This window comes from Acanthochromis polyacanthus, chromosome 14 (genome assembly GCF_021347895.1).
Source record: "Acanthochromis polyacanthus isolate Apoly-LR-REF ecotype Palm Island chromosome 14, KAUST_Apoly_ChrSc, whole genome shotgun sequence".
In the NCBI taxonomy this organism is placed as follows: Eukaryota; Metazoa; Chordata; class Actinopteri; family Pomacentridae; genus Acanthochromis; species Acanthochromis polyacanthus.
In genome coordinates this window covers 27,399,794-27,421,259 of record NC_067126.1, presented here as the reverse complement: position 1 = coordinate 27,421,259, position 21,466 = coordinate 27,399,794, and the positions used below count along the sequence as shown (strand labels likewise).

The window sequence follows — 21,466 nt, the reverse complement described above, 5'->3', positions numbered from 1 at the left end:
GAGTTGACCGGCTAACAGTTTTCCTGCTTTGTCTCCGGATTCGTACCATTTTTGTTTTATTCTAAAGAGAGAATATTCAGCCTTTTTTGACAGGATAGTGTTTAGTTCATATTTCGCTTTCATCACCATTATTTTTGATGACTGCTGCCATGCGTCTTGACATGCTCTCCACCAGCTTGTGACATCGTTCTGCAGTCACAGCAGCCCATTCCTATTGCGCAAATTCAAACAAATTTGCTTTGTTTTGGGCTTCTGGGATTATGCATTTGATCATTTTCCACTGGTTTTCAGTTGGATTTAGATCTGGTAATTGAGCAGGCCTAGGCATGGTTCCAAAGTTCTGGTTCTCCATCCAGGCTGTAACTGACCTTGCTGTGTGGCAAGGGACATTATCGTGTTGGAAAATCCAGTCACTGGAGGCAGGAAAGAGTTTTCCAGTTGATTAAAGAAGATTGTTTTCAAGAGTAGCCCCAAACATGACCTGGTCCATTCGGTTTTACTGTAGGGGCAGACAGTCTGGTTTGCAGACTTCTTCAGGCTTCCTCCTAATCAATAAGTTGACTGGAGTGGGCATCAACAGAAAATTGGATTCATCACTGAAGAGAACCTTAGCCCAACTATCAACAGTCTAATCCTTGTGATCCCCAGCAAAGAGCAACCAGACTTTCCTCTGCCTTTCGTTGATGGAGGGCTTTTTCCATGCCCTGTTTAACATCAGGCCAGCTTCAAGAAGTCAGTTTCCAACTCTCCTTGCTGAACAAGTAACATTTCTCGACAGTGCCCAGTCATTTTTAAGGTCCCTGGAGATCTGACCACTATTCCTGACACAGGAACGGATGAGTGCATCTATAAAGACGTTTCCTGCTGCAACCAGCTATCAGTTTGGTAGTACCATGTTCAGCTTGTTTTTGCTTGGTGTAATGAACGGCTGTCTTGGAGGTCTTTGGTTTTTTTCGCTATCTGTCTCTCACTCATGCCAATTTCCAGCAGTGCCAAGATGTCTGCCTTTGTGGCTTCACAGAATTGTTTTGTTTTAGGTGTTATGTGAGAGCTGACAGCTTCTGAGTTGTGCTTCGGCTTGAATGTAAGCAGGAAACCACTCTAGGCCTTTGCATGTGCAGTGCTGCTTATGACAGGATCCTGAGAATACCATTACAAAAACTTCAAGCATGTCGAATAGGACATAAAGTATTATGTCATCAGCTGCATTTTTTTGTCGTGTTCATTGTATTCTTCATCTAATATATCTTTAGTTGTACCAGACATGAAAATGAACAAGCAATTGAAGAATACAAGGGTGGTCTAATCATTTTTTCCATGACACGTCTTGAGATACATTCACTGCACTCAGATGATTTTCAGTTAACAAATTGTGTGTCTGTGTTGAATTAGTTGAGTCATTTTAAAAGGGGTGCAATCACTCATTTTACATTTCATATTTTTAAACAATTGATTTATTAGTGGAACGAGAAGAGCTATATTTAAAAAATTCCAGCATTTTACGTTGACATTTTCCAGATTTGTGTCCATTGCAGCTTTGAATAACACAAACTTTATCATCAATACAATGAAAGCTTAGAAAGTTTAAAACATATTTTTTTTAAATTCAAAGATCGCATCAACCAGAATGGAGACAAAACGCTGTGCAATTTTTTTTATTTAAATAAGCACATCTGACTAAAACGCCAGAATGAACAGACCATATAAACACAAAGAAAGAAAACACTCACATAAAAATAAGAATCCATGACAGAAATCGCTAATTATGATACATCTTTACATTCCAACAGTTATGATCATTCTGGTATACAGATAATTATTCCTCACACACACATCACAAATGGCACATGTAACAAACACACACACTTGCTCTCCCTCTCTGTCACACACACAAATGTAGACACACATGCACTTAAAGCCACAGGTTCATCCCTCTAAAGTCTGTCAGTGTGTAGGTATGAGATGTTTATTATGCTACATGTCAACAACTTGACCATACATGGAATAAATAAACACTGGCATTTGATTAAAAAGTCATTCCTCAGTTTCTGTGGGCACGGAAAAAAATTTTGTGCATCTCTCAGTGGTTTGTCATCATGTTCCATCAAGACTTCATTCTCTAACAAGACTATTTTCAAATCACAGCAGTGGCACACACATATTCATATTTCAGCACTCAAGGAACTACAGTATCAGTGTTTTTGCATGTTCTGGTCGATTTGCAACACGTCATGTTACGCCATTGTAAGATGTTTCCCCACATTGTCGCTGAGCGCAATGGGAACATCGTACACGCTTTTACTCCTTGTGCATTAATGTAGTGCAGATTATTTTCCTCTGCAGTACATTACCTGGCAGCAGTAGCACAACTCTGACAACAGGAGAGGCAGAAATGATGCTTACCGCTATGGATCACTGACACTGACACAAATGAGAATCAGTGGCTGCATGGAAAGCGACGTCAAGTGTATATGACTTGAAGGAAATGAGGTAAAACATGCAAAAACAACAAAAATGGTTACAAAAGAACACATTTTACTTGCAAAATGTGTACTTCCCCTATATCCACACACACACACACACACACACACACACACACACACACACACATGTTTGTACTTCTATCTTAGTGAGGACATCCATAGGCGTAATGCATTTCCTAGAGCCTTACCCTAACCTTAACCATCACAACTGATTGCCTAAACTTAATCCTTACCCTAACCCTAACCAAACCTCAATTCATACCTGTTCTCTAAAAACAAGTCTTCACCCTCAAACATGGCTGTTTCAAAGTGAGGACCGGCCAAAATGTCCTCACTTTGTAAAAATGTCCTCACTTTGATAGTTAAATGCAGAAAATGGTACTCACCATGTAGCAAGTACAAGAACACACACACACACACACACACACACACACACACACACACACACACACACATGTTTGTACTTCTATCTTAGTGAGGACATCCATAGGCGTAATGCATTTCCTAGAGCCTTACCCTAACCTTAACCATCACAACTGATTGCCTAAACTTAATCCTTACCCTAACCCTAACCAAACCTCAATTCATACCTGTTCTCTAAAAACAAGTCTTCACCCTCAAACATGGCTGTTTCAAAGTGAGGACCGGCCAAAATGTCCTCACTTTGTAAAAATGTCCTCACTTTGATAGTTAAATGCAGAAAATGGTCCTCACCATGTAGCAAGTACAAGAACACACACACACACACACACACACACACACACACACACACACACACACACACACACACACACACACACACACACACATTTACATATATAGTTTGCAGCCCTGAATGCAGGTGGTCAAATGGGTTTTCAGAAACAGTGCAGCTGTTGTCACTGTGACAGAAAATCCTCATGACAAATCTATTGTGAGTAAAAAAAGTGGCTACGTTTTTAGGGGGTGTCTATGTGTGTGTGTGTGTTCAAGGTGGGGCACTCAGAAGTAGTCTCTTCTCCGTGAATCGTCACTGATGAAAGAGGGGTTCCACTGAGCTGGGTAGATGCACGAGTGGCGAGATCCCGGCAGGCCTGTGAACGGGTACAGGCCATTTCTCTCCAGGTCGGAGTTACGCAAAGCAGGCTGAGGGAAATTACACAGAGAGAAAGACATTTATGCACATGACGTCTTCAACAGTGGCAGTTGATGAAGTTATTTGTCAGCTGCATCGACACATAAAAACCTTTACATGAAAGACAAATCTAGGAGAGGGAAATCTGTTTCCTTACAGAGTAGTAAATGTCAGTCATCTGTAGCAGGTTTTTCGTGCTGCCGTTCTCTTGCATTTCTATGGTCTCCCTGCCCCACTCCATGGATATCCGGTTATTTTTAGGGAAGTCTGCATACGGGGACATCTGCAGGTCGGCACTCCTGAAGATAATCTTATTGATGTCATTTTTGTCTTTCCTGAAAGAACAGGCATTTTAAAAGTTAAACTTTTGCCAGAGAATCAAAGCATTTCTTAATGAAACTATCTCAAAAATGTGCCTTTTTTTCTCATTGTTATTTGTGTGAACTAATGTAATCATCCATCCATTATCAATGCACCGCTCAATCCTTATTAGGGTCGCCTATCCCAGCTGACTAAAGGTGAAGGCAGGATTCACCCTGGACTGGTCTGTCACAGCCACATCAAGACAGACAACTAAACACACTCCCATTCAGGCAATTTAGAGTCACCAGTGGGAGGAAGCCAGAGAACCCAGAGAAAACACACACATGCAGAGAGAGAACATGCAAACTCCACGCAGAAAGATCCCAGGCCCAGGAAGGGTCGCGATCTTGGGATCTTCTAGCTGCAAGGCGATGATGCTAACCACCAAGCCAGAGTGAAGGTGTGAACTAATCTAGACAATTTGCTTTATAATTTGGGGTAGTGTGTTTCTAATTTTTAAAGGAATTATTTGAAAAAAAAGGTAGAGCAAGGACCACTTCTGTACAAATATTTATAAAGTACTTTATGCTGTGTTTTATCTAACAATCCGAATTCGAAATCTTACTTGCAGCAGGTGACAATGAGAGCAACGACCAGAATGAGGAGCAGGGCGCCCCCTGCAGGTGACACCACGACTGCAATCAGTTTGTAAACTGCAACAGCAAATAAGAGCTCATTACAGGAACACATATTTAATGATCGCAATAAAACACTTCAGAACTTCTTTCAGAGACAATAATAGTAACTTCAAGTGAACAATGAACAACATCGGGCTCTTAGCTTACTTACAGTTTCCACAATTGAATCCTCCAAACCCAAACATGCACCTGAAACAGAAACGGAAGCTGCAGTTGACCGAAACCTTTCAATACAACTGAATTGATATTGTAGGAAACATGAAAGCTAGTTGAACTTACGGGACACAGGTGCCATTTTCCAGCTTGTAGCCGTCTCCACATTCTGAAAGATTGCATTTAGAAAATTGGAATTACACACTTTAGCATACTTTTTCGTCATTGAAGCAAAAGCAAAAGATTACTTGGTTACGATTCTCTAGTTTCTGGGGGTGACGTAAATGAAAAAGAGCTTACCTAAGCAGGACAAATCATCAGGATTGTGTTTGTAGTATCCGGGAAGACACTGGCAGGAGGCTGTGCCACTGCTGTCTGTGCAGGTGGAGCGTTCAGTCACACACTGAGTCTTCTGAGCCACACAGAGACTCTCCACTGGAACACACAGCAGACACAATTAACACAACAATCTAAATATGACTTAGAGATCAGAAAAGAACTATTTATTTCTGCTATTTTTTATCACATTACTGCTACATATGTGATGTTATAGAGCTTGTATGATATATTTTGATGTTTGTTTTGATTCTTGTGTCAAGTTGCTCTCAGTATTCAAGTGAACTTCATTTATATTACATTTACATGTCTCATTATTTTAGTAATGCCAAATCTGGCCAATCTTGATGTCTTTGCTGTTGTGGCTTCAACACATTTATACTTTTTCTCCAAACTTACACTCCGTCCCGATCATGCTCTACCTGCATGCCTAACACACTATTTTAGTCCTAAATTGTATGATAGAACACAAAGCTGTAACTTGACTGTCATGAAACATTTTGACATGAAAATATGTGTGGTATTTTTGACTTTAAACACAATCTTTATTTAGGAAGAATGGTATTTAGGGTTGTCAACAGAGTACATGAAGATATCTGTGTCTTTCTCCTTCAGAATGACTGACAGAGTGTGATACTTTAAAACAGTTCACTGTATGAAAACAGTATAGGTGGTCTTGGGTGTTTTTTTATGAAACTGTTGGAGTTTTTAAGCAACAACTGAGTAATATTTTCTCAAAAACATTATGCTACAGTCCTTGGTATAATTATTTACGACTAAACTGTGCCCTCTAGTGGTCGTTAGCTAATATGTCCACAATTACTCTTGAAAGCCTCCTTTAAGCTCACAAAAGCTCCAGCTGGAAACTGTAGGAAACCTGTTAAAACCCAGCTGAGTGTGATTGTGTTCACTTCAGTTGCTGTTTATTATACTTACCGTGGTACGTGAGCTGGTGCTGCAGGACCATCCGGCAGTGGGCCAATGAGGAGCTGCAGTTGCTGAGGGACATCTGGATGCTGTTGTAGACCTCAGCAGTCGTCACATCGGTGGAGATGGAAAACATGTTGACAGCCAAGATACGAACTCCGTCCTCCTCTCTGTGGGGAGGAGATCAGAGGTCAGTATAGAGCGCTGTTTGGCGAGAGGGAAACATATTAGAATCCTTCTCACACTTGCTGCTTTGGACAAGAGATATATTCATGGAAGTTAGTTGTATCAGAATCAGAATCACTTTATTCATCCCCGAAGGGAAATTGAATAGAACTGTATCAGGTTCTTGACAAATGGCTGAACTAGTGCAAGTCAACCCTCCATTATAAACTACAGTTAGTCCCACTATGCAGAAACTGTAAAGTGTAGTGATGAGAAGAACTTACTTCTTACTCAGTGTTGAGCGACTGTAACCTCGAAGGACTGACAATGACATGTTGAGCTGCAACAAAGACAAAGACAGGATATAAGACACACAAACCCAGCGGAGGTTTTCTTAGAAAAGACCAGAGAAGATGCAGTGATGTTGACTGCCTCTCACCAGCTGAAGGATCTCTCTCTGGATCTCATGCATGGTGGTGCTCTTGAGGATGGCAGGGTCATGTGACAGTCTGTTAACGCTGAACGTTCCCAGAAACGTCTTCGCTATAGAAGGCAAAAAATGAAAATTCTGTAAGCTAATCAAAATATGGAGTTTGAGAAAATTAACTTGGACCAGATTAACAACAATTAGAATATAGGTATACGTGGTATTACCTCTGGTGCATGTGCGTCCATCTTCAAGGTCAAACCCGAGCGGACATTCACAGCTGAAGGAGCCTCGTGTGTTCACACATTTGGAGCCAGCGGGACAGGGGTCCTGCTCACACTCATCCACATCTGAACACACGGTACATTCAAGTATTAAAATATTACACTTCTACCACAGTTTCTGTAAAGGAAATTCAGACATTTATTTCAAAACACATGGCACATGTCAGAAAATAAATGCTATACACTCATAAAAAGACAGTGAACTATGTGGTACTGAATTGCTTGATCAAGCTACTACACCTATTAAAGGAACTGGAATACAGTTTGCTAACTGACTGTGCCTTTGTTTAGCAAATTAATCTTTCAAGGTTAACAGGATTTGCAGAACAGTTTGGCCATTTTGTTTAAATTTCCTAAAAATGATGATATGAAGAAGAATTGGATTAATATTGTGAATAACTGGAGTGATGGAGGGCCGGAGATCATCTCTAACACTTGATTTCGCCGGCATCTTCATTTACATCAACTTCACTTGGTTCACAGCTGAAAATATCTGCAGTGTGCGTTTGTGTTTTCACATCCAACCTGCTGGTTCCATTAAATCAAACTCAGGTCCATTTACATAGATAGTACAGGTAATTTAAAGCTCGTGTCTGGAGTTTCCATTTGTTTTCAATTTATGTATCATTGTTTAACAAAGCTTAAATGTGTTAGTCTCGTTCGATACTATAATATAATGTTAGTATAACGCGATATGAAAATTTATTCATAAGCTCCGCCTTCCTCTCATAGAACCCCATGTTATTCCAAAAAGCGCCGGTCGCTGCTGACCAATCAAGTTCGAGCTTCAGCTTTGTCATGCTGTCAATCAACGGTTACGCGCACAGCAAGCAAGCCCATGCAGAGGTGGGCGAGCTACGCACTACGCAACCGCGCGCACATTTGTTTTGCTTGTGGAGGAGAGAGCATCAGGGCTCAGCAACTTCCAGAAAAGTTACCAATCCCACGGCTTGTCAGGCCAAGAGACTGCAGGACGTTTTTTGGCTCGGGGTGCTCGCGTCGCTCCCCGACCACGGCCTCCATAGCCCGCCTAGCGGCTTCGTTTAGATGCCCGACCTCTGGAGGAAGATGTTGGGGCGTCTGGGACATACTCTTCGTCAGAGGAGTCATGCAATTGTGAACTCTAGATAGAAATAAATAAACAATGTAACACATATACACGCGTAAATGCACTAAGTTTGATAAACGACGTCATCGAGAGGGATACACGAGTGTAATCACATATTGAAACTTTACTCGTTCGTCCTAGCAGATTCATGTTATTTTGGTATTAGGACAAGTTAGACTCAATACAGCATTCTAACGTAATTCCTTTATTATTTACTAAATGTACTAAATTTAGAAGAGTGGAAAACAGCAAAACAGGCAAGATGCTGCAGCACTCCGGGCACTCCTCTCATGTACAGCGCGCGTGCACAAATAAAGGGGCGAAATCAGAGGGAGGGTGGGACCAACAGTGTTTTGGGAGACGCTGCGATTCAAACTCATAGACTGTATATATAGTGGACGTAGCATCTGGCTCCAGAATTGAAGCCCACCCGGAAGTGTCAAAAACTTGCAATATCCCGCCGTCCGCTAGGGTTGGCTCCAAAAAGCTTTTTCTCCATAGACCCCAATTCATTTTTGGAAAAAATAAAATTTGATAGACTGATTTTCTACAGCTCAGGACTTTTTCCCGTTAGTTTTCATGGTCAAAATGAGAGATCAGGTGGCCGAACTTAAAATAAATCAATACTGAATTTTAAATAAATCGTTAAAGTTGGCGGAGCCAGGGGGCGTGGCTAATCTTGATGGACAGCAACAGAAGCCTCTGCGGTAAAATGTGGGCAGGATAAGAGAGTCCTCAGCCAATCCTGCCCCGAGTTGCTCTCCGGTCCAGTCTGTTTGATGACGCTTTTTAAGTCACTGGCTCCAAAAAATCCAAAACGGCGACCAGGAAGTAGCAAAATCCGGGCTTCATTTTCTCGGCGTTGAAACCAACGGGTGACGTCACGGTTAGTTTACGCCTGTTCAAACTCCGGACACGAGCTTTAAGCTGGGGTAAAAGCTGTCATCAGCACCTTCAGAATATTGCTGATTTTTAATTATCTTATAAGTAATTTAGTTTCAACTTAGCTGGGTGGTTAAAAACACACGTTTCTGTTATGTGACACTCAGAAAACAGATTTATTCCTGCTTCAGAGACTTCTAAACGCCACTTCACCAATTCCCCAAACCTCAGTCCCATCTTAACCCTCAGCACTTTTATTCTCATGATGAAATCTTATTTGACTCGGAAATACTTTGAATATTTCATTTGTCTTGTGCGTCAAAACACAACACCTGAGGTAGGGAGTGCTGTTGTTGTACTGCCAGAAAGAAGCAAGAAGAGAATCTCACCCTGGTTGCAGGTCGTTCCTGTCCACGCCTGCTGACACTGACAGGTGAACTGATGCCTTCTATAGCTCACACACATCCCTCCATTCATACAAGGGTTTGCCTCACAGGGGTTTCCTGATGCTTAGAGAGGAGAGAAAGTGTTTGAACATAAAACAGGGAAAAGAGAACCTTTAAATACATGAGTGGCAGTGTGGTTTGAGAGTGACACTTCTCATGCAGCACACCTGGTCTAATCTCAGTATTTTTCTATTTTTGTGCTTTTTTGGCATCAGACTGCACTGATACAATGGAGTAGAAATATCACTGCGGAATAATCAGGCCCAGAATTTTCCATTTTAAGCTGCACATTAGAGCCACAAGTGCACCACTTGAAAATTCATCATCAGTAGGGTTCTTCAGATGAAACAGAACAAATGTGGGGTAATTTGAATAAACTCCGTTTCCCTTACCATCCAATTATAGACGTTGACGTTTGCTATTTCATTATTATTTGAATGTCAGTTACTGACTCATTTAGGATGACTATTACTCTTTAACATATGCACCAACAATGGAAGACTCCTAATATAATAAATTAATTTAATCCAGAAACTTAAACCCTTAACTTAATTTATTTAAATGAACTGAACCCTGTAAAATCCACTGTTGCAAAAATACAAAAGCAATTATATTCTTTTAATTACATGCATATATACATAATTTGTGCTAATTTTTGGCTCTTTTTTTATTTGGGTCTTGCAGACGTATCTTAATTTTTCATGCCAAATTGTGCTTTAAAGTTTACTTAATTCTTGGTTATCGTAGCATACACTATGTGATACATTGACTGAAGATAACCCTCCCTCCATTTCCAGTCAACTTCTTCTAATTATCTGCTGTTTTGTAATGCTTTGAGATGATTTTAATCCATTATAATCCAAAACAATTTCATATAAATGTTACATCATAACTTCTAATAGCCTAATGAAAGAAAGAATAAACACGAGCAATGGAACGCAGTTGTATTCTCCAATCTACAGGTCAGAGATTACTATCTGAAGTAAAACTACTCACTTGGTGGTGGTGGTACTTTAGTGGGGGATGTTGTCACGACCAGCTCTGTGGTTTCTCCGTCTGTCTGTTTCCTAGTTGTCTGCAGAGCCTCTGTCGTCTTGATTGGGTTAGTGTGGGTGTAGCTGGTGGTGACATCCTGGCTGTGAGATGTTGTGGTTCTCTGAGTTCCTGTGCTTGCTTCAGTGTGCAAGGTGGTGACTTTGGTAGGTGTAGCGATCCCAGTCGAAGGCCCCTGGGTTTGGCTGGGGGAGACATGGTGCGTCGGGTGAGGCTGAGAGGTGTGCAGGACCGGGGTGGAGGCTGTGGTGGAGGGAGCAGTGGATGGGATGGTGGCCTCAGTAGGAGACATTGGAGTAGAGCTGCTAGACGAGCTACTCAACCATGAGGATGAGGTTGCAGGTAGAACAGAGGTGCTGGTGGCCGTGGTGGCGATGGTGGTGGTGGTGGTGGTGGTGAAGGTAGAGGCTTTGACAGTGTCTTCCTCTGTTGTCTGTGATCTGTTAAAGAGAAAATACATCAATCAAATCTCTTACAGACTCCTGACAAAAACAGAAGACAGGATATTAAAATAACTTTGAACTGACATGACAACTTAATCGAGCAGCTAACCCTCATAATGTCCTGCAGGTCAAAACTGACCTGTTTTAAAGTTGGAAAATGTGGGGAAAAATATATATTTTTACAGTGAAACTTCTGATGTTTATATTTTCAACATTTTTGGGAAATCTTTGAAAATTTTTTAGTGGAAAAAAAGAAATGTTAAAAATGTTTCTTAACCCTCGTGTTGTCCTTACCAAAAAATGTTGTTGCCTTGTCTGAAAAAAGTCCAAAAATTCAGAAAAGATTTCTCCAAATTTATAAAAAAAATTGCAAAATCTTCAGGAAGAAAATTCCTGAAAAGTCTCCCTCAAAAGTTTTATTTTTTTCAAATTAAAAAAACAAACAAAATTGACAGCAAAATTCACTGGATTATGGTTGATTTTTTCTGAATGTTCTTAAACAATTTTTAAAATTAGTTTTTTTTTCCACCAAAAAAAAGTTCAAAAATGTCCTAAAAAAATTGAAAATGGGGAAGTTTTCACTGTGAAAATATTTTTTTCCCCACATTTTTAAAACTTTAAAACGGGCCAATTTGACCCGAAGGACGACAGGAAAAATCGTGAAATTAATGGAGGAAAACGCTAAATGAATTCTTTCAGCTTTCTTGTCAAAATAAACAATAGCCTTAGATCATAGTGATTAAATCCTTAAAAGTTCTTCTGTTGGTTGTGGTCTCCATCAGCCTTCAACTTTTCAGATTTATAAAATAATTACAATAAATGCATTCATAATTTAGTATATTTAAAGATATAAATACAGTATACGCAAATAAATAATGTATCTTTAATTATGTTTTGTGGTTGTTACAAACTTGCAGGTGCAAATAAAAATTAAGATCTGAAGACCTTTGCTTCTTCCATTCCTCCAGCCCTCCCAGTAGCTAGCATCCCAACTTTACAAGCCAGTAAGTATTCAACCCAGACAGCATGTTCTTCCTGAAGGGGTCACAAACAGCAGCAACTCATTGGTTTTCAGATCAAAACAGCCTGTTTACAACAGCCCTAAAAGCAGAGCTTATACAGTCATGGAGCAATGAGCCATCTGTGCAGCAGTTGGAGCCGGAAAACTGAAAGATACCCTGTAAGGACGTGTGAAACTTTGATTAATTTACTGAAAAGAGGAACGTTATGGAACGTTTAAAAGCAGCTTAACCACACCAACATCAGAAGCTGAGATATCATCAAAGTTCAGCCAAATTAAATTTTTTCAGTCAGATGAAAGAAAGCACGTGTATTTTTATGTTTTACTAAGACTGACATTGGTTATCTCTCCAGGTAGCTTTGTGGGGCAGATTAGAGCAGGACGTATTTGTCAAATTAATGTTTTCTCATTTAAAAAAAAACGAAAAAAAACTGAATGATAATAATAATAATAATAAAATAATCAGACAAACCAAATATAAGAGGAACTGTATTTATCCCTAAAGGTAAATTCAATAAAAATAGGTTATCTTTAGCTATTGTCCTACTATTAATATAATTATCAATTAGGCACAACACTTAATAAAAAATAAAACATACCTTTCTGTGACAGTGACAGGCGTGGTGGTGAGGAAGACGTCAGTAACCAGCACTGGCCTCTCTGTCAGAGGGTCGTCCATTTCAGACGTACTGCTGCTGACAGTAGAGGGCACTGCAGTCAGACCCAAGCCCACGCTTCCATCTCTGGTCTGGGTTGAAAACCCCTCAGTGCCCTCCTGGTTCTGAGTGCTAGAGCTTTGGGCTCCAGTAGAAGATTCTGTGGAGGTTCCAACACTGGAGTCTGACCCCTGGTCTGTCCCTGAGACGTTGGTAGGACCTCCTGCAGGTGAGGTGAAAGGAGGTGTGGAGGAAACTGACACTTCAGACCGGTCAGTGCTGGGCTCTGTCACCCTGAGAGGAGGTGTCGAGTCGGAGGTCTGCTCTGATGTCGACGTCTGTTCATGCTGGCTGGAACTAGGGTGTCCAGTTAAACTCTGGGTTCCTCTGTAACCTTCAGGGCTCCCAGTCTCTGAAAAGACCCCATTGGAGGAGTCGGTCCTGTGCTCGTCTGTCGTTTCCCTTCCATCTGTTCTCGTGGACGGGGCACTGTGGGTATAGTCCTCAGTCTCTGCATGCTTGGGAGGAACACCCCATGTGGAGGGAGGCTGATGGGAGTTTGAGTCTTCTGTAAAGGTAGACGAGCTGCTGTTGGTGGAGGAGGAGGTGACAGACAGCAGGGTCCTCTCTCCAGCTCGGCTGATGGTGGTGGTGTAGGTGCTGTCAGTGAGGACGGCGGTCTGCGACTCCGAAGCTGTAGCATCACCAAGTCTGAGGGTGGTGTCTGGGCTGTCCTGCGGCATGCTGGTATCATCTGTAAACATCCAGGGCCTGGCCTCCCGGGACACAGCGTGAGAGGTGCCTGGCATCTGGTCTGTGTTAGTAAAATCTTTCCAGTCGCTGCTGCTGCTGCTGCTGCTGCTGCTGCTGCTGCTGCTGCTGCTGCTGCTGCTGCTGCTGCTGCTGCTGCTGCTGCTGCTGCTGCTGCTGCTGCTGCTGCTGCTGCTGCTCTTCCATCAGTGGGGATTACAAGGGTGGAGGCGAGCGGCTCAGTAGACAGACTTATGGCCTCTAGAATCCTGCTGCTTGTTTCAGTGGAGGTTTGTGTCTGCTCCGTGTCTATGGATACAGAACAAAATAAAAGCATTATTAAATACTCACTTTAAGACAGATGTTGTTATCTCAATGTCACAATAAGTGTGCTGCAATGATGAGTCAAATAGTGGAGTAAAACTGATTAAAAACCTATGGGGCAAAATGCCAAAAACGCTGGTCTCACATCAATTTGGAACCACCCTGTTGGGCTTATTGGGTTATTTTCTAGCACTCCATAATCCAAACTATGAATCAGTCTATTAAAACACTGCTGATATTGATTTTTAATCAAGTAATTAATAGTAGCAGTAAAAAAGCAACAGCCTTTCCAGTCAGTCATCAAGTACTAATGCTGAACGCTCATTAGTCACTTAAGTGTATCGCTTTTGTTGGTTTTTCGGTTAGGGAGTTGAATATTTCATGTATATTTTTGCATTGTTTTGTTGCATGTGACCTCTGAACTTTTTTATACCTGTATCCTTAACCACAAGGTTGACATGCCATTATTTAAAAAAAAATCATAATCTTTCTCTCTTGATTTCTCAGCTTGCTTTGAATTATAAATGCCTATATGCTCTACATCGTGCTTCATGTCTACGGCCACCAGAGGGTGCTCACCAGGCTGCATGTGGCCCATGCAGTCTGCAGAAAGTGGCAAGATGCTGTCAGAATGTTGCTTCCTGCAAAGGCAACGATTTTGGGTGGAGAACAACTGGCAGCCAGCGTGTCTACTCTAACAATGGCTTGAAGTCCTAAATATGGTGGTGACTGTCTCTGTTGGGAATCAGCCATTTCCTTCCTAAAGCTGAGTGAGCACAAGCCCCTGGCAGAGCACTGTCACTATGGATCTGGGTGTGTATTCACATTCAGACAATCAGAGTCTGTGGAGAGTTTTTTTTTTTTTAATTTTGTCTGGTTTAAAATTAAAATCCCCAAATACTGCCAGAAGTGAAATGTCAAGAAAAGAATGTTGTTGTGGAGGAGGCACTGTTGCTTCAGAATCAGATATGTTTTTTTTTTGTCATTTTGCCTGACAGTAGAGAGAAAACAGGAACCAAGTGAAGAGAGCAGCAAAGGCCTCCAGCTAGATCCATTGATGCAGCGTTACAGTTAAAAGACATGCACCTGAAATATAAGAAATAACCTCCCTGCCTGATGCTCTCAGCCAAATGCAAATTAAGTTTAATCATGTGTCAACTCAATATCTTACAGCTGCATTCATTATTTTTGCTTGCTTCAAGGCAAATGAACAGTGAACATAACACTGAGACACTGCATGCCAAGGCTGAAACTGACATTTATTTTCATTGTTGGTGAATCTTTAGATTATTTTCTGGATTAACCGATTACTTGTTTGGTCCATAAGATGTCAGAGAATGTTTTTTTTTCTTTTAAAGTTAACTACTGTTTCCCAAACTCCAAGATGAGATCTTCAAATGTGTTGTTTTGGCCACAACCTAAAGATATTCAGTTTACTGTCACAGAGGAGGAAAGAAAATATTCGAATAACTGCTGTGGCTCTAATGTTAGACGCCGTAGCATACAGATGCCTATTTACACACACAGCAGATACAGGACATTTTTACTAAACCAGGGTACGTAGCGGAGTTATGTGACGATCTGCATGCGCTTGTCGGTCCGTCTGCTATTCCGTCTGTGTGCGACATAACTCAAAAACGGACTGACGGATTTGAATGAAATTTTCAGGGAAGGTCAGAAATGACACAGGGACCACCTGATTAGATTTTGGCAGTGATGCAGCTTATGGTCCAGATCTACAGATTTGATAAAGATATCTGTCTCATTGCGAGATAGCGGCACAGCGTCACTGTAACTATGACAACAAGTGAACACTATGTCAGCTGCTTGTTGGTGATCACATGGGTGCGATCCTACTACAGATCAAACGCTGCGGACTTATTGGGACTTAAATTGTGGGGGTCTTTCCGAGTCCCATTAATTCCCGCCGCACGCTACGTATTTAGGTCACGCAATTTGGTATCCGTACATAGCGTTAGTTCTGCAAATAACAATGAATCGATGAATCATCTGAGCACAATACGTCAACAAAAGTGGAAGTGAGCATGCAAGGCAACAGAAATCAGCGGAATGCTGAACATGGACGGACATCCAGGCTGCATTGTGCATATATAGTATGTGCACATATTATATATGCACGATACAGCCTGGATATCCATCGCGGACATTTGTGCTGTATCATGCATATATAATATATGTACGATGCAGAATGATGTCCGTTTCAAAAAAAAAAAAAAAAAGGCATTTCTGACAATGCCATATGGGGGAATGGACAGCCTTGGCAGAGTACTGTGCCCTATGAGTGCTTTTCTTGTCTTTCATTTAGAATTTAATTTCTTGCCATTGGACTAACATTACTTCATTATTTCCTCACCTTTTTGCTGTTTTGTTCTACACAAAGTGTTTAGTGAGCATTCTGACTGCTAAGTGCTCATCTAGGTTTATATGTTAGTCCCTAACTTCGTGTGGCTGCTCTTTGGCACTAACCTGAATAAAACTGCCATTTTACAGAGCATTTATTCAGTGTGCAGGTGTTCTTTTTCTATGTTTTTCTATGAGTTGGGTGAGCAGCTTTAAATTACATAATTAGCAGTCCACAGACTGAATAGAGGTCTCAGGGTATCAAGAGCACTTAAGCACAAATCAGCTGGCATTGTGTTGGTGTGTGAGGTCTTTCACTGCCCGTCTCTGCTGCTGTGTCGTCTGACAGCCTCTCATCTGGCTGATCTCCAGGACAACAGCACAAGGAAGAGCGTCAGTGCCACCATCCAAAACCGATGGAAGAGAGAGTTCAACTGCAGAACAGCCCGTCCACAGGGAGTCTATGCAGAGAACTGGGCCACCAGACTCTATTTTTCTGTCTCACTTCCTTTGCATGTGTGTCTCTCATTATTTCATTTTTTCTCTCTCTCGGTCCAGTCTGGGCAACAAATCTCAGACTGGAACGTGGAGTTGGCAACAAGTGTCAGACACTCCCAGGTCCTCTGCTGATTATCTCCTAACTGCTAACACAGTTGTCAGTGTCATCCTTTAACATCTGTTATACTTCAGGAACTCTGTGGCTCGCATGTTAATTCAAGCAAATACGCGAGGAGTGCTTTTAGCATATTAATGAGCTCAAGTGAAACTCTAGCAGTGATGGGAATGAAGTAACTGATGATCATTGTTGCCAGGGAGTTTTGCTGTGGTCATTCGCATAACATCTCTGACATTCACAAATCACTCCGTGGGTTAGTCACCAGATGAGTGTGATCTGAAAGGTTGGTTTTGGACAGAAGAGGTGATTCAGAGTGAAATCTGGCCCAGTCTTTCCCGAGCAGCATCTACGTCTTTAAGCAAACCTCAAGGTGAGGCTGTTTGTACTGTGAAACTATGGCGGGCATTCCCAGTGTAACTATATGAATCAAGAAGGCTCCATGTTTAAATCATCACTAAACAGAGCACCAAGAAAAGCACATCTTGCTGCCATGTAGACAAATTTTCTTTTTAAGTTAACCCTTGTGTTGTCCTGCGGGTCAAAATTGACCCGTTTTAAAGTGTGCAAATGTGGGGAAAACAGTGAAACTTCTGATGTCCAGATTTTCAACATTTTTGGGAAGTTTTTGAATACTTTTTTGGTGGATAAAAGAAATGCTAAAAATGTTTTTAATTAATTTCACTGGATTTTGGTTGATTTTTTGTGAATGTTCTTAAAGAAAATATTATAAGTTTTACTGATATATATGTAATCACTTTAGACATTTTTAGGATTTTTTTTTGGGAAGATTTCTACTAATTTTGTGAAAACATTAACAAGATTTTTTTTTTGCTAAATTTGGGGGACTTTTTTTAAAAAATAAAACTTTCAAGGGAAACTTTTGATGAATTATTGGAATTTTCTTCCTGAAGGTTTTGCAAATTTTCAGACATTTGGGTAATTTTTTTGCTGAATTTTTAGATTTTTTTTCAGACAAGGAAACAATATATTTCAACGAGTCAAATGAGGACAACAAGAGGGTAAATATAACGAAACTTTCATCACTTTAATCACTCATTTCCCCCCAGTAAGTTGTTTTACCCATGCTTGAGGATTTATGGTAGATTGAAGGTGATCAACTTCCAGTAGTTTAAATCAATAATGTTACAATCAGAAAAATGGTAGGTTAACGTGAGAGCAATTGCATTCTGTCAGTTAGAGGCTATAAAACAAACAAAAGTGTACATTTAGGCCCCAAATTCCAGCCATTATTGAACACTTTATGGCATATTATTTTGGCTTTATGCTTCCCACTGGCTGCATTATACATCTTGATATCTAAAACTGTTTCCATGCATATCCTTACAAGTACAATATCCTTTCTCCCCACTGGCAGGGTTGCAGGTTCAGTCAGCTGGGTCACAGAAGTATTTTGCTTCCAGTACAGCAGCACTACACCTAAAGCCTTCCTTTGCGGGCTAAAATTTCTGTCAGCCCTCCAAAAAAGACATACAGCCAGTTAAAGCCCTTCTTCTAATGTTTTATCTTTAGCTGCTTCGAGCCAATACCACAGAGGTGGAATGTTTTGAGACGTGTTCCCTAAAACTAAAGGCCATATGGGTGAGTGTAGCTTCTACCTCAAATGGCAAAAGGTTTTCCTCTTATAGTGTGATGGATAATACTTGGACTTACGCACAGGAAATTGGGACCTGGAATCCCTTTCTCTCATCCAAAATTCTGGAGTTATGAATTGAAAAGGTGGCTGTGGTTTAGGCTCAACTGCAGGTTCCCTTGTATGATCTATATTAACCACAAAGCAGCATAATCCAGCTCTAGCATGTCTGCTTCTGCTCACGTGCAGCTAATTGTTTATGACAGTATAATAAAAAACAAAAAAGGTGAACTAATTCACCTTATCAACACCTGTTAAGAGCTAGAGAGCAAATGTCACGGCCCTGTGTGGAAAATGCACATTCTTATCTTAAACAGGAAGCGAGACAGTTTTCAGATTTGAACTGCAGGCCGTGTAATGAGTGATAAGCTCATTAGTGGTTCTCCCAGTGGTTACTGGTGACCATAAAAACTGTATTCAGCTTCCTGAAACTGAGTGAATGGGTCTAATTGATGAAGTAATAAAGCTCATTAAAGGAGGTTCTTAGTTTGAACCTGAATTATCAGTTTTTAAAGCTTTCTGGGACTTTGACAAAGTTCCGCTTAAGTGTGTTTTACAGCTGCAAGGATGAATCGATTGTTAAGTATTGAAATTAATCGGCAACTGTTTTGATAATCGATTAATCTGTTTAAAGAAAAAAAGTCTAAATTCTCTGATTCAACTTTCTGAAATGGGATTATTTTCCGGTTTCTTTGCTCTGCTGTGATCGTAAACTGAATGTCTTTGGGTTGTGGATAACGCAAGACAGATGAGGACATGATCTTGGCGTTCGGGAAACACTGATTGACATTTTTCACCATTTTCTGACACTTTACAGACCATTGACTAATTACAAAAAAATATTTAGAAGGACAAAGAAGATAATCATCAGTTGCAGCCTTAGTGGTTTGACACTTCTTGCACTGCAGTTGATCTGAGCTCTGATAAATCAATAGAACAGACAAGCAGGAGGCATTAATTCTGATAACCATTAACTGTTTGTTGTTGTTTAAAGAGTAGGAATGGCTACAACTCACTGGATCCAATCAATCAGATATCTCAATGTCTCTTCACTAGACTAAACTAAGTAGCTTTGAGTTTTGAGCTGGTAGTTGAACAAAGCAGACATACCAATTATTATATCAAGCAATTAATCAAGAAAATAATATGATTTCAGCCTGATACTAAGCAATAGTGTAGTACAATATTATACAGCATCTAATACACAACACTCACTTTGGGTTGAAGCAATTTTCTTGTAATCTTATACAGATGTGATTTACTTCACCCAAAATGACGGGATGTTTCACAATGCTTGATTATTTTCTGTTGCACCTTGCAGTCATGTGAAGGGACAATGGAAAGCACACTGAGGTCCTACCGAGATTTGCAGCAGCAGCAGCGTGTGTCTCGGCAGTGTGTGTGAGCAGCAGGCTCCTCTGTGATGGTGATAAACTCTCGCTGGAGTATGAAGTTGAAGTTGCATTGTTTTCCCTGGTGCTGGCTTCGTCTGTTGCCGCCGAATAATAAAATCCCTCCGTTACCGGATCCGCGCTGTTGTTACTGGGGGTCCCTGCCCCGAGGGGCCCCGGTAGACCCAGCAGGAGGACTGACAGAGACAAACCGAGGACGTGATTCAAGAACCACGTTTCCATGATTTCCAAGACCCCAAAACGGCCGCCGATAGTTTCCGAAAAGTCGAGTGGATGCCGGAGAGTCTCCCGGGGACACCATGGGAGGAGCGCTGCGGCTTTTAGTGAAGTTTTAGTAGGAAATGAATAAATCCTGGTGGAGGTCCGGAGGAGATCCGCTGCTTAGACGGCGGGGAACGGAAGATAACAGAGCCGAGGGAGCAGCCTGTTATCACGGCGGAGAAGCGCGGACTCCTCCCCCTGCCCCAGCGCGCGCGCACACACACACACAGCCCCGTTATTCAACCAGTAGCCGCCTGCAGGTGTCGGAAACATCCCCCTTAAATCTGCTCCTTTTTCTGCCAAGAGAGAGATGCTGGACGGACCGAGATAATACACCAAATTATAGGGTACACTCAAAGTAAAATCCTAAAAAAGAACCACCTTACATCATCATAAGGGAAAGAATCCCCGGGGGAAATAAAACTTACCTCAACAGTTCTTTTGATCAATATAAACTTGCTCTTTCTGCATATTAACTTTATTTTCAAATGTTGATGTTGCTCTGACTTAAACTGCAATATAAATAATGAATCACACAGAAATTACTTAATTTAACCTTTTAATTTAGGGCTAATGTTGTTCCAAGCATCTTGAATAATGTGTCATAGTTCTCCTGGGGCTTTAGGTTGTTTCATGTATTCCCAGACTGACTGCCACTACTGCGATCAGAGATCAGAGCTCTGTGGAAGTTATACTGTCTGTTGTGGGACTCTTTGTTCTTGTCACTGAGCAGAGTTCTTAATGACTATGCATGTTTGAGGGCTTTATCAGGCTGTAGAATAAATGTGCAGTAATGTACATCTAAAAAAAAAAAAAAAGAAAAGAAAAAGAACATTCCACTGACAAAAAATCTCACATGCTGATTGCAATTTTGGCAATATTTCCTGTTTATTTAATATATCACACTATTTACGCTTACCTGTGTAAAAACATTTAGAAAAATTGATACAATTCATGACAGTTAGCAGAGAAAGAAGTGTTGGTTCTGTAATAGGTTTGTAGTAGGTTTGTAAAATGAGATATGCTGTATAATTAGACATCTTTTCAACAAAATGTTGAATATGTTTTCATCAGTATACAAGATCTATAAGCATTTTTTTCTGTCAAAAAGCAGTTTCTATTTATCTAATTATAAAGTAATATTATTGGACTAAATTCTAAGTAACTCCATTGTTACCCACACATAATTATCTTCCATTTAACATTTAAAAGCTAAAAAATGTATATGATCTCTGAGTATGAAGTTTAGGGTCGAGAATCTACTTAAATTATAGAAAATTGTTGTATTTTTATAACATGGTTGTTTTCTTTTATTTTAAAGTATGTGGTAGGTATTTATCTTCCATTTGAAAAAAAAAAGGCATGCATAAACTGTGCAGAAAACCCAACTCTAAGCCTGATCAGCCACAATCAGAAACCAGCAAGATGAACAACAAAGGCCACATTTTTGCTCCTTGGTGTGGTGGTCTGTGCAGATGGTGGGACATTTGAAATCAGGTAGTTGAAATCCTAAAGGTCTGGCTGGTTGGAGTATAACATGTGCATTAAGTTACTGCGACACAAATACAATCTTGAAAGCTTTTGTAAACTGA

General features: G+C 40.7%; 1 protein-coding gene across 1 annotated transcript; it reads right to left on the bottom strand.

The window, feature by feature from the left end:
• Positions 1–1,639: 1,639 nt before the first annotated feature.
• On the bottom strand, positions 1,640–20,039 carry heg1 (heart development protein with EGF-like domains 1). The gene is made up of 14 exons (XM_022207747.2): positions 19,562–20,039; positions 12,443–13,558; positions 10,323–10,819; positions 9,270–9,389; positions 6,834–6,956; positions 6,619–6,722; positions 6,464–6,519; positions 6,024–6,184; positions 5,052–5,186; positions 4,878–4,920; positions 4,750–4,787; positions 4,526–4,613; positions 3,755–3,932; positions 1,640–3,608 (listed from the first exon to the last, which is right to left on the bottom strand). The coding sequence occupies exons 2-14, from the start codon at positions 13,306–13,308 to the stop codon at positions 3,465–3,467; spliced, it is 2,553 nt and encodes an 850-aa protein (XP_022063439.2). The 5' UTR covers positions 13,309–13,558; positions 19,562–20,039; the 3' UTR covers positions 1,640–3,464.
• Positions 20,040–21,466: the final 1,427 nt, after the last annotated feature.